Source organism: Eptatretus burgeri, chromosome 9 (genome assembly GCF_056783735.1).
Source record: "Eptatretus burgeri isolate ZD-2024b chromosome 9, Ebu_testis_v1, whole genome shotgun sequence".
Classification (NCBI taxonomy): Eukaryota; Metazoa; Chordata; class Myxini; order Myxiniformes; family Myxinidae; genus Eptatretus; species Eptatretus burgeri.
Genome location: NC_140969.1, coordinates 51,048,667 through 51,065,369, shown reverse-complemented (window position 1 = coordinate 51,065,369; position 16,703 = coordinate 51,048,667). Strand labels below are relative to the sequence as shown.

The 16,703-nt window shown below is 45.0% G+C and overlaps 1 protein-coding gene across 6 annotated transcripts in view; it reads right to left on the bottom strand.

Annotated features, from left to right (window-relative positions):
* The window catches only part of LOC147020118 (regulator of G protein signaling 20-like), a 195,137-nt gene that overhangs the window by 34,408 nt on the left and 144,026 nt on the right, over nt 1–16,703 (bottom strand). The window contains exons 1-2 of one of the 6 annotated variants that reach the window (XM_085895144.1): nt 2,588–2,707; nt 425–549 (exon numbers count right to left, since the gene is read on the bottom strand). In XM_085895144.1, coding sequence (XP_085751270.1) covers nt 425–525 — 101 coding nt within the window. In that variant the 5' untranslated portion in view covers nt 526–549; nt 2,588–2,707. Of the gene's footprint in view, nt 1–424; nt 685–1,766; nt 1,937–2,587; nt 2,708–16,703 lie in introns of those variants that run through there. The other 5 variants (XM_085895145.1, XM_085895148.1, XM_085895147.1 and 2 more) reach the window with 5 other exon arrangements.

Genomic DNA, 16,703 nt, shown 5'->3' with positions numbered 1-16,703 from the left:
TGGGATGACCGGTTGCATCATTACTGAGGAACGACCCTGCGTCTCAGGGCAGGAATTTGAAATTTGTTCAGAGTGCCAGCGATAACTCGCCTCTTTGCAAAAACACCGTGGTTTTTTAAATGCCCCCCAAAGATAATGCAGATGGACAGGAGACTCGGCTTAATGTCCAACCGGAAGATGACGCACCATTTGTTGTAAAGCCCTGCCTGCGAAATCCTTCCTCGAGTAGGCAGTTTCAAAGGCAAGTGCGTCACCTCTTCGCCACCCTTTCAGACAGGATGGTGGTGAAGATGGATGAATAGGGTGATGATAAAGGGTGTCTGAATGTTTCTTTACATTAGTTTGTGTGTCAACCCTCACCGTGCAAAAATCATTGCCACTTTCAAACATTCTTTCCCGCTCCCCACTTATTTTTTTTTTTTACCAGGAACAACTGCAGCAGCAGCACCAGCAGAAGCAGCAGGCAGGCGAATGAGGGGGCGCCGAGGCCCCGTTGTCGTTCTGTGCCGTCTGGCGCTTTCCCATCACTGCGTCTTCAAATGCAGTGTTCTGGAGGCACACACATGTGCACGAGTAGATGCCAATCAGTCATCTCACGGCTTCGCAATGCAAGCTGCCATCACGTGGTACGTTGTCCAGCTTCCCCTGCTGCTGCAAGACCAAATTCCATAGTGCACGTGACAGCTGTAAAAATGGCCAGTCCACAGCGTTAACAGCCAAAATCCAGACCCGGTACAATCACACTCTCACCATCACCATCTTGGCACTGCACTGGTTACGACAAAACTTCATTCGTTTCAAAATAAATAAATAATGATAATCTACAAATCCAGTCGGATCAAGTTTACTTCTTTTTCTTTTTCAAGAGAACCATGTCAGGTTTCTGCGAATCGCAATGCCAATACCCCTAAGTTTCCTTAAGCACCAAACACACAAGTAGCCTTTTCACTGATGGGATTAATAATCATCATCACCATTTAATAACTTGGCAACAGGCAGCTTGCCTGTTGTCGGAACTAACGGCGCCGCGTCCAGGCATCTGTGGGTACAATTGGTCCATTTTGGAATTAAAATAACCAACAACGATAAGATCAATAAACCGCTTGGTCAATCGCCAAAATGACCACAGACTCGATGTCCCTGAGCTTTGGGCTGTGGTTTGAGGGTGGCAGGTGGGAGGGGGACATGATAACGACCAGAAAGGCATGCACACAACTTAGTGTATAAATCAGCCTGCATCAAGACAAATCGCTTGGATTTGATACACAAACATGCTTCTGACACTAAAAAAAAAAAACCCATAAATCATTGGGGACAGGGAGAGAGGGATGAGGGAGGGGGGTAAGGTCAAGGTCTCAGAGAGGGTTAGGATAAGAGAGACAGAGACAGAGAGAGACCGGGTTGGCGTCTCGGGAATGCGGGTGGGGTCTCAGGAGGGAGGGAGGAGGCGGAGTTCGGGTTGGGGGTCTTGGGAAGAAAGGAGTTCGAGTTGGTGTCCAGGGACGGAGGGAGTGGGGTTAGGAGGATATAACCAAAACTGGAAAACAAACACGATGGGAAGGCAGTGCCCGAGCATACCAATTGGGACTGGGTCATTGTAACTCCCAGGAACACGTCGAGTGTTTTTTAGCGAAGAGGATCTCTGTCTGTCTGTCTGTCTGTCTCTCTGTCTGTCTGTCTGTCTGTCTGTCTGTCTGTCTGTCTGTCTGTCTGTCTGTCTGTCTCTCTCTCTGTCTCTCTCTCTCTCCCTCCTCTCTCTCTCTCACCGTGCGAAGATCGCCGTCGCACTCATGTGGTGCAGCGTCCTGATCTCGTGGAGCTCAGATGACAACCCCCGATCTGTGCCGTAATCTGCGGTACCCTCGTGTCGTGCTTGCACAGTCACTTTGCCAGTACGTCTGGCTCACCATGCCGTGCCTTCCTCTGACGAGCGACCCTTTAAAAAACGCGTGAAGTGGGCGCACATCTCGTCTCGCACCATTCACACTTCGTTACGTGATTCGCATTATTACCGTTCCTCATTCACGGACACACAAGGCTCTCCGGGCACGGTACAGGTAACATAACCGTGCCGCAATGTACGGGACGTACACCGGCAGGAGCAAAAACAAAATAATTAAATAATCCTGCTTTTTTTTTTTAATGAAAATAATAATTAAAAACATCATTTACGGATTTATAACAACAACACGAGGGAGTGTTGGTCAATGAACGCGCACGAGTTGATACAACACCGAGAGCCTCTGCTTTTGCCCTTTATACCTGTCGTACCGGTTCGTCAAATGACAAGCCCTTTGTTTATGGAAAACGCAGATGGACTCCAATAATCATACATGTGGTACACGTGCGCACAGCCCGTCCCCGGCGGCTCGCCGAGCCCCAATCACAGCCAAACGGGTCCATCAACATCAAGGCGTCCGCCCGGCACGTCATCCCGACGGATGCAGGTACATCGGAAATCGTGACAATTCGCAATCACGTCCGAACTGCCGCATCGCGACTCCGCTTCGGAGCGTGTGCGCGTCGTATATCGATTCGAGTGAGCGTCGTGATCATCGCCATGATCTCCGAGGCGCTCTCTGCTCACCTGCCGCGCGGCGCGCGGTGCCCCTCGTGCCCACGGCCGCCAACATGGACGCAGCGCCGGGATCGCAGCGTCCGCTGCACGGGCTGCGCTTTGCTGGCGGGGGGGGGGGAGCGGAAAGGGGCGGGGCGTAACCGACCCAACGCGCGCGCACAACCCAACACTACTCCTCCTCCTCCTCCTCCTCCTACTCCTACTCCTACTCCTACTCCTACACCTCCGCCTCCTCCTCCTCCTCCTCCTCCTCCTCCTCCTCCTCCTCCTCCTCCTCCTCCTACTACTACTCCTCCCCGACGCTCCGCCTCCTTATCATTCAAAATTACCCCGTTTACAAACTTTTTTTTAATGCATTTAACAACCAATTCCACGCCCACGCTCATCTTTCGGGGTCGCTGAGGTCCGGTCGAAACAAAACCTCTTTCGTCTTCATGAACTGCGTCACGCTGCGAGGAGGGATCAGCAAGTCTGATGACAAATCAATGGTTGACAGGAGGACCTGAGCCATATATATCACATACGTGACATGGAAGAATTTGAGTTGGATTGAAATGGACAATAAAAAAGGGAATTTAGATGGCTAATTTTGGTAAACACCACCGATTTATTTTGTACTCGCAAATACAAACCGTCACTTCGCCAAATGGTCAATAAAGTGGGGGGAGAAAAATATGTATGTGTATATGTATATGTATATATTATATATGTGTGTGTATATATGTATGTATATATGTATGTATATATGTATGTATGTATATGTATATATATATATATATATATATATATATATATATATATATATATATATATATATGTATATAATATACACACACACACACACAAACACAAGGAGCTGCAAAAGTAGGTATACAGTAAGGAATGTACCAGTATATAATTACTGTATACCTACTTTTGCAGCCCCCGGTATATATATATATATATATATATATATATATATATATATATATATATATATATATATATATATATATATATATATAGACATACACATATATACAGGGTGGCCTGAAAGTCACTTTACCCCTTCCCAGTGAAGCATTGTTCTTGAACTCTTTTAATATACAGGTTTTATTGTACAGTACTTACAATAATTAATTTGTCATTGTATCTGTATGTGCTCCATCATTCTTCTGAGTCAGTGTTTCCGCATATCATAGCGGGCGAGGGGCGAGGGGGCAAGGGCAGAGGGAAGTGCGAGAAATTTATCAGGGGTAAAGTAACTTTCGGGCTACCCTGTATGTATGTATATATATATATATATATATATATATATATATATATATATATATATATATATATATATATATATATATATATATACTAGTAGTAATGCCCGGCATTGCTCGGGCTAGCAATAAAGCCTGGTGTTGCCCGGGCTTTCTTGCAAATTTCCTAAATAGCGGTTAGGGTTAGCGGTTAGGGTTAGGGTTGCAGTTAGGGTTAGGGTTAGGGTTAGCTGTTAGGGTTAGGGTTAGCGGTTAGGGTTAGCGGTTAGGGTTAGAGTTAGCGGTTAGGGTTAGCTGTTAGGGTTAGGGTTAGGGTTAGGGTTGCAGTTAGGGTTAGGGTTAGGGTTAGCTGTTAGGGTTAGGGTTAGCTGTTAGGGTTAGGGTTAGCGGTTAGGGTTAGCGGTTAGGGTTAGAGTTAGCGGTTAGGGTTAGCTGTTAGGGTTAGGGTTAGGGTTAGCTGTTAGGGTTAGGGTTAGTGTTAGGGTAGCTAACCCTAACCCTAACACTAACCCAAACCCTAACCCTAACAGCTTGGCGTAGCGGAGGTAAACAGCGCCCGGGGCAAAGTGGAAATTTGCGTCCCCCATAGGCCTTAAACTTGAGTGGATTTGATTGGAAAATCCCATAAGGGATATCGATTTATCGATTTTTTTTGAATATCGGAAGTGTTATGGAAAAAAGTTATAGCCAATGACCTAAGTTGGACCGAAAGCCATAATCGTACCGAATTTGAATGGAATCCGTTGGAGTTTGTGAAAATGCATCAAAACGAATTTTGAGGGGCCTCAGAAGGAAGACAATAATATAATTCGTATATGTGCCAAATCTTGTTTCATTTCATGCAGTAACAAAAATCTAATGGTGGAACAAAGAAAGGGGCGTGCCAAAATATATATATATATATATATATATATATATATATATATATATATATATATATATGTATATATATATATATATATATATATACATATATATATATATAGATATATATATATATATATATATATATATATATATATATATATATATATATATATATAAATATATATATATATATATATACATATATATGGAGAATGCTGCATTTTATGAGGGGATAGAGTCAGGGCCGGATTAAGGTCTTCGTCGGCCAAATTCAAGAGTGACCAAAACGACGATTTTGAACATGAAATTTAATTGGAAAGACTGCGGTAAATGGCTATTTCTCCGACTTTCAAATACTAGTACGTGCCCGTACGTGCGTGGCCGTACGTGCAAAAAAAAACAACTTTCAAACCGCGTGCCAGAAACAACCACACAAGGCCGTTCCTTTGCTCTCGTAAACGGCAACTGGATTGGGGCATTGTGTTTATCTATAAATGCGCATAAGAAATCGAGAAATTATTAGAATACACGAAGTCATCACTATCTGGAAGTCCGTACGTTGTAATCTGTAATGGGAACCACGGCTGAGAATCTATTCCTCATCGGCCACGCCTACGCAGCAACGTGTTCTGTCATTGGTTGGTAAATAAATGGCCATAACTTGGAATTCACTTGTCCGATTAATATCAAACCTTGAAAAGGCACATCCTCAGGTCCCCAGCAATATACCTGGCAGTTTTAATTAGATCGGACCAGTGGTTGTCGAGAAACAGCAGTCACACACACACACACACACACACACACACACACACACACACACACACACACACACACACACACACACACACACACACACACACACACACACACACATTGATGGAATTATAGATAGATACAAGTGCCTGTAATATCCAATTCGGCTTCGAAATTGAGAAACGAACGATACAGAAAACAAATTTGGAGGAATGTATGTATATTCAATTTCCACCCTGCTGAAACACCTTCTTTCGTACCTTTTGGTTGGCAAACGACGCGATCACTTCGGAGAAATCGATTTGCTTCATCAGCTCAGATTCAACACAGAGCAGAGCGAGCGTGGACACACGCACCTGCCCCACGGTCGACCGAAGACAATTTTTCACGCGCTTTAGTGTGCTGAAGGAGTGTTCAATTCAGACTGAAAAAAACGTTGTCGGAAATTTTCGTAGGCCAAATATTTTTCGTAGGCCAAGGCCCGGGCCTCACGGGCCTAGTGGATAATCCGGCACTGGATAGAGTGAGAGAAAAGGGTGGGGGAGAGTATGAAAAAAAAAGACAATTGAGGGGTGGAGGTGGGTTCACAAAGAGAATAACGTGACGCTTAATGACCAAACACGAAAAACAAGCTCAAATGAGCTGAGATCCTCGTCCTCTTTATGATGACGTCATAAAAACGAATATGACGTCATTGTGATGTATCAGGTTTGCGATAAATTATCTGTGCTAATGGCCGGCTTGATTCCCGCAAACAAAATTCAAACAGCTTGCCTAGTTTCAGAGATAATGGTATCGGTGATTTCCATTAGTGGTGATATTATGACGTCAACTTTTTTTCTTGGAAGAATTTCCAAAATCGGAGATGGTTACTGTCTGCGCAGGGTATTTTTACATATACGAGAACGTGCCCGTATGTGGAAAAAAGAAATATATTTCAAACCATGAGCCAGAAACAACAACCACACAGGCCGTTCCTTCGCTCTCGCGTGCCCATATGTGCGTTGCTGTACGTGCCACCACCCCCCCCAAACCCCTAACCCCCCCCCAAAAACTTTCAAACCGCAAGCCTGAAACAACCACACAGGCCGTCCTTCGCTCTCGCGTGCCCGTACGTGCGTGCCCGAACGTGCAACCCCCCCCGCCCCCACAAAAAACTCAAACTGCAAGCCAGAAACAACCACACAGGCCGTTCCCTCGCTCCCATAAACGACGACTGGATTGAGCCATTGTGTTTATCTATAAATGCACATAAGAAATCGAGAAATTATTAGAATACATTAAGTCATCACTATCTGGAAGTGGTGCGCGCCCGTACGGAATGTTCACATGCATTCCACGAATTATCACTTGCATTGAAGTAACAACTGCTGTGATACTTACACACACAGAGTTAATTAAAATCAAAATTAAAATCAAGTTTACCTCCCTGTCTTTGCTTGCCATGACATTCGCTGCCATTGACCATTGCCACTCATACGCCACGGTAACTAAGGCACCGATCCCCATCGTAACCGGCACGGCACGTGACATCATCGTCGGCCGGCCGCGCACCGGCCTCCGCAGACACGCCTACGCAGCAGCATTTCCTTTCATTGGTTGGTAAATAAATGGCCATAACTTGGGAACCACTTGTCTGATTAACATCAAACCTTGAAAAGGCACATCCACAGGGCCCCAGCAATATACCTGGCAAGTTTTAATGAGATCGGACCAGTGGTTGTCGAGAAACAGCGGTCACACACACACACACACACACACACACACACACACACACACACACACACACACACACACACACACACACACACACACACACTGCTGGAATTATAGATAGATATGCCAAGTTTCAGGAAGTTTTGATGAAAACTGGAGGCTGTGAAACAAATGAAACAAAAAACAAAAAATGTCAAAAAATAGGAATGATGTCATAAAAATTGATATGATGTCAAAGTGATGTATCATATGTGCGGTAATTCAACTCTGCTAATGCCCTGTTTGATTCCCGCAAACAGAATTCAAAAAGCTTGCCTAGTTTCAGGGATAATTTTTTCGGCGATTTCCATTCGCGGAGATATTTTGACATCATAACTTTTTACAGCGCGTGCGCTGTATACAATTGTACCGAGTTTGAAATGTCCCCGGTGTCCCCCCCCCCCACCCACGTGCCTCAAGTGAGCCAATGACGGCTGTCCGGTAGATGGCAGTGCGTAACCTCAACGAAAATGGTGACAATTGACGGAAATACCCGAGTATTTCAATGGAAATTTGTGAAACTAATGTGTTATATATGTGAAAACCATTGAATTTATTGCTTGACGGAAAAAAAACCAAGAAAAGCTCCCCTCTCATGTACGAACGAACAAAAGACGTCATTTCCACCCACCATGACATTTCGCGCCGAATGCCGAACGCTGAAAGCTAGGTTCTTCTTATGCCATCATTCTCTTTAATATTAGCCATAAACAAGTGTTTCGTCATGCATTAGTAGTTGAAATTTACTTACAATTATGGCAGATATTGGTGGCAAAGTCATAAGTGGTTCTTTCAATAACATTAGTGTACTCATTTGCTTCACCACACGCGCTGTATTGAAGGATTTCACTTGTTTTTCTCGGAGGAATTTTCAAAATCGGAGATCATTAATGTCTGCGCAGTGTATTTTTACATATGTAAAGGCCCTGTCACACCTTGACGTTTTAGCCAGCGTATGGCAAGGTCTCAAAATGGATGTAAAACGCTGGTGTACGCTGAACTATTGATGTTTTTTTTAAGTTTTGGGTGTATAATAACATGTTGGACGGATGCATAATGTATTAGTAACGTACACAGAACGTTTTAATCACATATAGATAACTATACCAACGAATGCTGAGTGTGTTGTGGGCGTTCACAACCTATGCCCAACGATAGTCTAACTTATGCATAGCACGGCAGCGTATCGCCGACGATCACGTGGTGTAGGCTATTCATAGGCTGCGCTCTGATTCAAATCATAATCGCACTAGACATCGAAGTGTGAAGCCGCTGTCACACCTTGACGTTTTAGCCAGCGTATGCCGACGTATAAAAAAATTTACCGAACCAAGCTGGCACACGTCGAATACGTTATGGGTAAGTTTTGTATACGTTAATAGCACGCTGGCATATGTCGTAGTACGTCAAGAAATTTTCAGCATGTTGAAAATTTCTCGATGTACTCGACGTATGACACACATTCCGCATATGCTAGCATAAGTTGTAGGCATGCTACACGATCGTTGACACACGTCGACATACGTTACTTGAACGTTACTCATAAGTCGAAATACGTCAATGTAATGGTTAGCGTCAGTGTTCCAGACTCACTGTTTTTTTTTTCTTTTTTTTTTTTCTTCGGTTTGACGGTGATATTGACACTTGGATTTCTAGTGCAGTTAAGTAACGTGTGTAATGTGTGTCAAGTAATTTCTACAAGTAACGTGTGTCGACATGTGTCAACGATCGCGTAACGTGCCTACAACACGTTCCTCATAGGTTAGAAATAAGTTTCGGGTATGCTAAACATTACCTCGACGTGTTTCGACTTATGAGTAACGTACAAGTAACATGTGTCGACGTGTGTCAACGATCGTGTAATGTGCCTACAACTTATGGCCAGCGTATGCGGAACGTGTGAGTCATACGCTGGCATACGTCGAAAAATTTCAAGCATGGAAAATTTGTCTAACACCTTGGCGTACTACGACGTATGCCAGCGTGCTCTTAACGTATACAAACTTACCCATAACGTATTCGACGTGTGCCAGCGTTTTAGCCAAATTTTGCATACGTCAGACATATGCTGGCCAAATCGTCAAGGTGTGACAGGGCCTTAAGCCAAGTTTCAGGAAGTTTCGATGAAAACTGTAGGCTGTGAATCAAAAAAGTCCACAAGAACAACAACGTGAGTAAGACTTAGAGATCCTCTATGAGGATCTAAAAAGAGACAAAAAAAACATATCAGAACAGCTGGACACACAACGACACAACAGGGTTTGTAAAGTAATCCGCTGGCACATCTGCAAAAACTTTGATATCCCAGTTCCAGAAAATTTGTGGGAAAATAAACCAAAAGCAATCACTGAAAGCATTGAGGTACTACTCATATAGGACGGACTTTATGATCCAATCGGGCGTGAACATTGAAAACAAAACATTGAGACCAGACATCATACTTAAGTGCAAAAAAAAAGAGAAGGCATTTCTGATTGAGGTGTTAATACCGGTGATTTTGAACTAACGATGCAGAAATGAAGAAAACAACCAAATAAACAAGACCTCAAGCATGAAGTGAAAAGATCCTGGAAACTGAAGAATGCCAAAGTTGTACCAGTGATGACGAAGAACCTCATGGGAATGATGAAGAAGAACCTCATAGAGATATTAAAAACCATCCCTGGGAATATCACCACAAACAAACTACAGTTGGAAACTGTCCTGGGCTCAGCGACGATCCGAAAGAGAGCCATCGGCACAAAACTTTGAAAACACAAAACTTCACAGCTCGATCCATGAATTGTGAACCCTTACAAAACTGAAGGTGGATACTTTGAGCCCGCCCTGTGAGATGTATCAGTAGTTTATGATAGTGCATGTATACATGGATGCACCGGGGCGTGGCTAAGCGGAGTCATGTGACCCACCCATGTTCCGATGCTGTGCTGTGATGTGATGTGTTGTGCCCATGTCCGAATAAAACCTGTTGTTCCCACTTCAGAGTTTTCGTCCCTGTCCATTGAGTACATTACTCCCTGGAAGGACTCCATTCCACATTCTGAAACCCCATATGTAGACACGCACGCACGCACGCACGCACGCACGCACGCACGCACGCGCACGCACGCACGCACGCACGCACGCACGCACGCACACGCACACACACACACACACACACACACACACACACACACACACACACACACACGACAGTGGATACTTTGAGACCTGCGAGGGATCCCTTGCACCTTCTGAAACCCACATATGGAGATTTTGTAATGTTAGCAAATCGTCCAAAACGAAAACAACAAACTGTGTGTCACGTATTCATGTATCAGATTAACGGGAAGCGGGGTCATTAGGAGGGGGGAACATAGCTGGGCTTCCTAACAGTTCCAAGGTTTCTGTGTGTGGAGCACAATAAAAGACTGATGGTGCACTCAAACAGTTTTCCCTGCCCGATACATTACACTGTGTATGTAATTGCCAAAAAAAGGAACCCTGTGGACTGTGCCATCATGGATTGCAAAAGGGGGTTGTGAAGCCCTTCACTCAATGAATTTGCACTTTCTACACGTTCCATAATTTTTGCTTCACTCATAATAGTCTGAACACTAGAAAAAGTTTAATTTAATGCTTTGCTTAAATAAATACACAAAGTTATAAAAATTGCTAATTTTTTTAAATTTTCGGATTTCTCTCCAGATTTTGACACTTATTTTGTTCACCAGATCCGGTTCTCAAATCTGACATAATATTTCGATTATATATGTGCTTTAATGAGTCCATGAGAGTGGATCGTGTTTTCAAGTCGAGGCGTGTTTGAATAGGCCGAACAAAATGGCGGCTCCTGCAGCCACAGAGGGCTAACCAAGATGGCGCAACACCATCTTGGTAAGGCTTATTTTGTTTTTTTTTTTTGTGATGAGGACCCCCCTAAATTATCTTCAAAAAGGGTGTTTTAATTGACCCAAACACCCAATTTTCACTCTTCCACTTCCTTGGTGTCTTCTAAGTATGCATGCAAAGTTTTAGGCTGCTCGGTTTGATAGTTTTGGCGTTTTGGAAGAGACACACACTGCCTTTTATCAGTATTGATGCAATCTGGGTGCGAAATGTGAAAATCAAAATCGATTAAAGTGAGTGAATGGAGGATGAAAGAGAGAGAAAGAAAGATAGTATACAAGATGAGGGAAGTGTACATGGTATGGGTAGGGAAGGAAAAGGAGGTTGAAAGGAGATCAAAGTCAGGGAAGAAAGAAATTCAGCAAATGACTAGTTTCAGTATTCTGAGAAATCTATGTGAAGTTAAAATACAACAGATTAAAGTACACATGCAGTACACAATTCATGGGAAAACAAGAGAGACTATTATGAATCCGTTCGAAAGGTTTCACAATTCCAACCCACCCTGTCAAGAAAGGATGTGTGTGTGTGTGCGCGTGTGCGTGTGCGTGTGCGTGTGCGTGTGCGTGTGTGTGTGCGTGTGCGTGTGTGTGTGTGTGTGTGTGCGCGCGCGTGCGCGCGCGCGCGGGTGCGCGTGTGTTTGTCCTCCCTGGGGACTAACCATCCGCAGAGGATTTGTGTTACTCGACAAGGTAATACTGCAGTTCACCAAATAACCTGGCTGGAGGAGGTGGTTAACCAACGGGGAACACTTATTTTAATCAAAAGTGCGTAAATGTGGCATTTCCAATTTCAAAACTTGTCCGAACTTGCCACAAACAATATCATTAATTGTACAGTAATGGCTAGATCTTACAAGTTAAGAGAAACCAAAGAATTCATTACAAATAAAACCTCAAACATAGTTTACTTATTGACTTGGAGCAAATGTGAGATGCAATACGTTGATGATACAAAACAGGGATGTAATGTAAGAATGAATGCACACAGGAGTGGTACGAGAAACCCAGATAAAACTACTGTTTGTCCATGACTCACTCATCACTTCACTTGTGGGTAATGTAAAAATGTGAGCTTCAGTGTTCGGGTTGTAGAAAAGAAAAGCAGTCATGGCCGAAAAAAGGATAGGGTGGAAGATAAAACAATCACACAAGTGTGTAAGAGTAGAGAACTTTCTTGGATTAAAGAATTAAGAATGACATTCCCATTTGGATTGAATGAAAGCATTAAAAAAATAACCCACACTATAGATCTATAATTCACTGACTGGTGTTTGTTTGTCATGTTACTCCTTCAGGTGTGGGCCAATTACATCCAGTGTATAGGGGTGTTTTTATATTTGCTGGTGGTCTTGGGGGAAGGGTGGTCAGGTCAGGTCAGGTATGGGAGCATGTGCCAGAACAGCGGGTCGCTGCGTCCACTTTCCGCCGGTACTCCAGGGGCCTCTGCCTGGCCATCCCCCAGGCAGATGCCAGGCCCATCCCCATCTCCTTGAGATGATGGTCAACCTGCTGCAACCATGAGGCACGTGGTCGACCCACTGGCCTCCTCCACTCATGAGACTCCCTCGCTGAGAGAATCTGGTGAGCAGGATCAGCATCAGGAAAACGAGCCACATGTCCATACAGCCGCAACTGACACTCACGGACTATGCAGGTAACAAATCTCATCCGAGTCTCTCTCAGCAACCGCTCGTTGGACACAAAATCCGACCAGCGATAGCCAAGGATTCTCCGAAGACACCTGGTACCAAAGGAATTAAGTCTCCGTCTCAGATCCTTGGTCAGAGTCCAAGTATCGCACCCATAGAGCAAGACTGGAAGTACCAAGGACCTGAAGACTCGGACATTCGTCCTCCCGCACAGGTACCGGCAGCGCCACACCCCATGATCCAGTGAATCCATGACTCCCCAGGCCCGACCCAGATGTCTATTGACCTCTGACTCGCAGCCAGCAGAGACATGAATATCACTGCCAAGGTAAGTGAATCTCTCCACGACCTCAACATCCTCACCACAAACAGACAGAGACAGGACAGCAGCATCCAAGATGTCACCGAAAGCCTGGATCTTAGTTTTGACCCAAGAAACCCGTAATCCCAACGGCTCCGACTCCTCATTCAGCACCTCGAGGGCCCCCAAGAGGATGTCTAAAGTCTCCGCAAAGATGACTGCATCATCTGCAAAATCAAGGTCCGAGATCTTGACATTCCCAAACGATGCACCGCAACTTGATCTCTCCGACATCCTCCCTAAAATCCAGTCCATACAAGTGCTGAAAAGTGTGGGGGCAAGTACACATCCCTGACGAACTCCAGTAACAACTGGAAATAAGTCAGAGATGGTACCACCACACTTCACAGCACTCTCAGTACCAGAGTAGAGTTCAGACATCAGATCGATCAGTTTTGGTGGCACCCCACGAAGACCAAGAATCCTCCAGAGGACATCCCAATTCACTGAATCGAACGCTTTACAGAGATCAACATAGGCTGCAAGCAGCCCCTGCCGAAACTTTCATCTGCGTTCGGTGAGGACACGAAGAGCAAGGATACGGTCAATCGTTAACCTCTTTGGTGTAAAGCCTGACTGCTCTGGACGCTGGTGCTCAAGCAGATGGTGGCGAACCCTATCAAGAATTATCCGAGCAAAGACCTTGCCCGGCACTGAGAGCAGCGTCACCCCTCGGTAGTTGTTGCAGTCTTGGCGATCACCCTTCCCTTTCCAGAGAGGGACAACAAGGCCCCTCTTCCAGTCAGTTGGGATGATGCCTGTGTTCCAGGCAGAGCACAAAACTGCATGCAACGACACGAGTGCAGCATTTCCACCAGCCTTGAGAAGTTCGGCATGGATGCCACAGATCCCTGGAGCTTTGCTCCGTTTCAACTGGTTCACCGCAGCCCGTGTTTCCACAAGCGAAGGTGGACCACAGTTGATTTGAGGGTCGGCAACAGGGATTGTAACACCCTTGACGTCCAACTCGACAGCTGGGGGATCAGCCTGGTACAACCGCTCAAAGTAACTGACCCAGTGGGCCTTCACTTCAGACTCTGTCAAGAGCCTACCACTCTCTGCTCGAACTGCAGTGCTCCGAGGGATGGGCTTGGATGAACGTAATGCGCGAATTCCACTGTAAGTGGGACGAGAATCACCTGTCCACAGGTGATGCTCTACCCCCTCCCAGATTCCTCGCACATAGGCTTCCTTGTCCACCCTCAGTGCACGTACAGTTTTACGCCTCAGCTCCCTGAACAGCTCAGCTCTGCCATTCAACCTGGCCCTGCAACTCTGGTCAATGGTATCCAGTGTCCCTTGAGAGACAAAATTCTTCTTTGCCCTGCGGTGAGCTCCAAGGCATCCACCGGCAACATCAAGGACGGTGGTCTTGAAGGCGCTCCACAACTCTTCAGGACCCCCCAAAGCACCCAGACCCCCCCCCCCCCAAGCGTCCACTCAGCCTGTTCGCAAACTCCTCAGCTACTCTCTCATCCCTGAGCTTGGCAACATCCAGCCTAGGCTGGGATGGTACCATTCTCCAGGATTTAAGGTGCAGCTTTAGAGTTGCTACAACAAGCCTGTGGTCAGTATTGAGGAACTGAGCACTCTGGTAGACCCTGCAGTTCTGGATCATCCTCCAACGACCGTCAATGAGGACATGGTCAATCTCCTTTGCCACACCGCCAGCATTGGAATACCAAGTCCAGCGATGAGCTTGTGGGCGCTGAAACCATGAACCAGCCACCCTAAGTCCATGACTTCTTGCAAAGTCAAGGAACTTAGTGCTATTCTGGTTCATAGTTCCTGACCCATGGGGACCAACACACATCTCATAACCATCCCTATCCGTTCCAGTCGATGCATTGAAATCCCCCAAGACTAGAAGTGTATCTCGTCTGGGGCACTGATCAACCACAGACTCGAGTGTGGCGTAGAATGCATCCTTCACGGTGAGGTCACTCGCCTCAGTCGGAGCATAAACAGAGACCAGGGAAATGACACCTAAGGAGTGACGAATCCTTAATCTCATTATACGCTCGTTGACCGGTGTTACCTCAATTATCATTGGGGTCAGCTTATTGGACACAGCTACAGCAACTCCTTGGGTATGGTAACCATCAGGGCGACCAGACCAATAGTAGGTGTAACCACCCACCATTATCTCGCCGCAATCCGGTCTCCGAACCTCAGAGAGAGCTGCAATCCCGATGTCCAAACGCTTGAGCTCAGATGATAACAGAGACAGGTGATCATCCTCTCTTAGGGATAGGACATTCCAGGCACCCACCCGAAGGGACCGCCTCAGGTTAACCCAAGGAGACCGCCGTCTGGTGGACGACACCTCAGCACCACTCCAACACACTCTCCCGCAATCTGACCCAGGGATGTTACCCCGTGATGTTACCCCGTGGATGTTACTGTGGAAGGGTGGGTGAGGTGGCAATGCAAATTCTCTATGTAAATGTGTATCGTGTGGCACCGCCTTCAGGTGGAGGACGGTATTACAAGTCTCCACCATTTACAGTGCAGTATTCCTGTCCCCATGTTTTCCAGTGCAGTGTTTGAATTATAATCATTAGGTAAGTTTTTGTATCATACACATAAACTGGGGGGGGGGGGGTGGTTGCGTATACAGAGCTGTCAGTTTGCCTATACGCTGCCAAAATAAAGGTATGTATCAGAAAAACATGTTGCGTGCTTGGAACAAGATCGCTCAAAGGGCAGCTAACTGTGCTTATAATATTAACACACCGTCATCCGCATGGTGTGCACATGAACACACACATGACCTGCTGCCCTGGCAGCTCCCGAAGGCAGCGAGCATTTCCAGTACAACATAATGAAGAAAACATAAACACCTCTGTTTTTAACACCTTACCTCGAGACTCCCGGAGAAACAGTACAAAATTATGGGCATACATCCAGTTACACATACAAACACACCACAACAAATGGTTAGATCTTAACAAATCAAATATCTGTAGATTACTTAACAGCAGTATAAATAAGATCAATACTTAAAATAAAATAAAAACTGAAAGAGGTTTGGAAAATCATTAACATATTAATGGAAGAGGATGATCAAGAGGAACTTCCAATACAATACATGGAGTCAATTCTGGACATGGTTGACTGACCAGTGAATGTACAAAGATAAACCTAAAGAAGTTAATCATAGAAAATACAATAACATAATCAAAATTATGTTTGATAACAAAGAGGTGGAAATGATCAATATGGAGAAAATATGACAACAGAAGGACGTGTGGAGTAAACTTCCAGAAACAATACAACAGAGAGAGAGTGACCAAGGGTTGTGTACACTTTGTGAAATGCAATTTTGGGAAAAAATCTTCAACTAGGAGGAAATAGTACAATCTATAGATGTCGATGAATGGTTGAGTCACACACATCATTGTAATTGTGAACGTTCCGAATTTAGAGAGCCATATCATAAACACAAAATCACAGGTGATCTCAGAATAGTGAAAGATAGAAAATTACGTTCATTACTTCCAAAAAAGACTGAATTATAGAGAAAACAAAAGGATTAACTGGAAATAAGCAATGGAACTTACAATGATAGGATTGACGGAATCGATGAGAGAACAAATT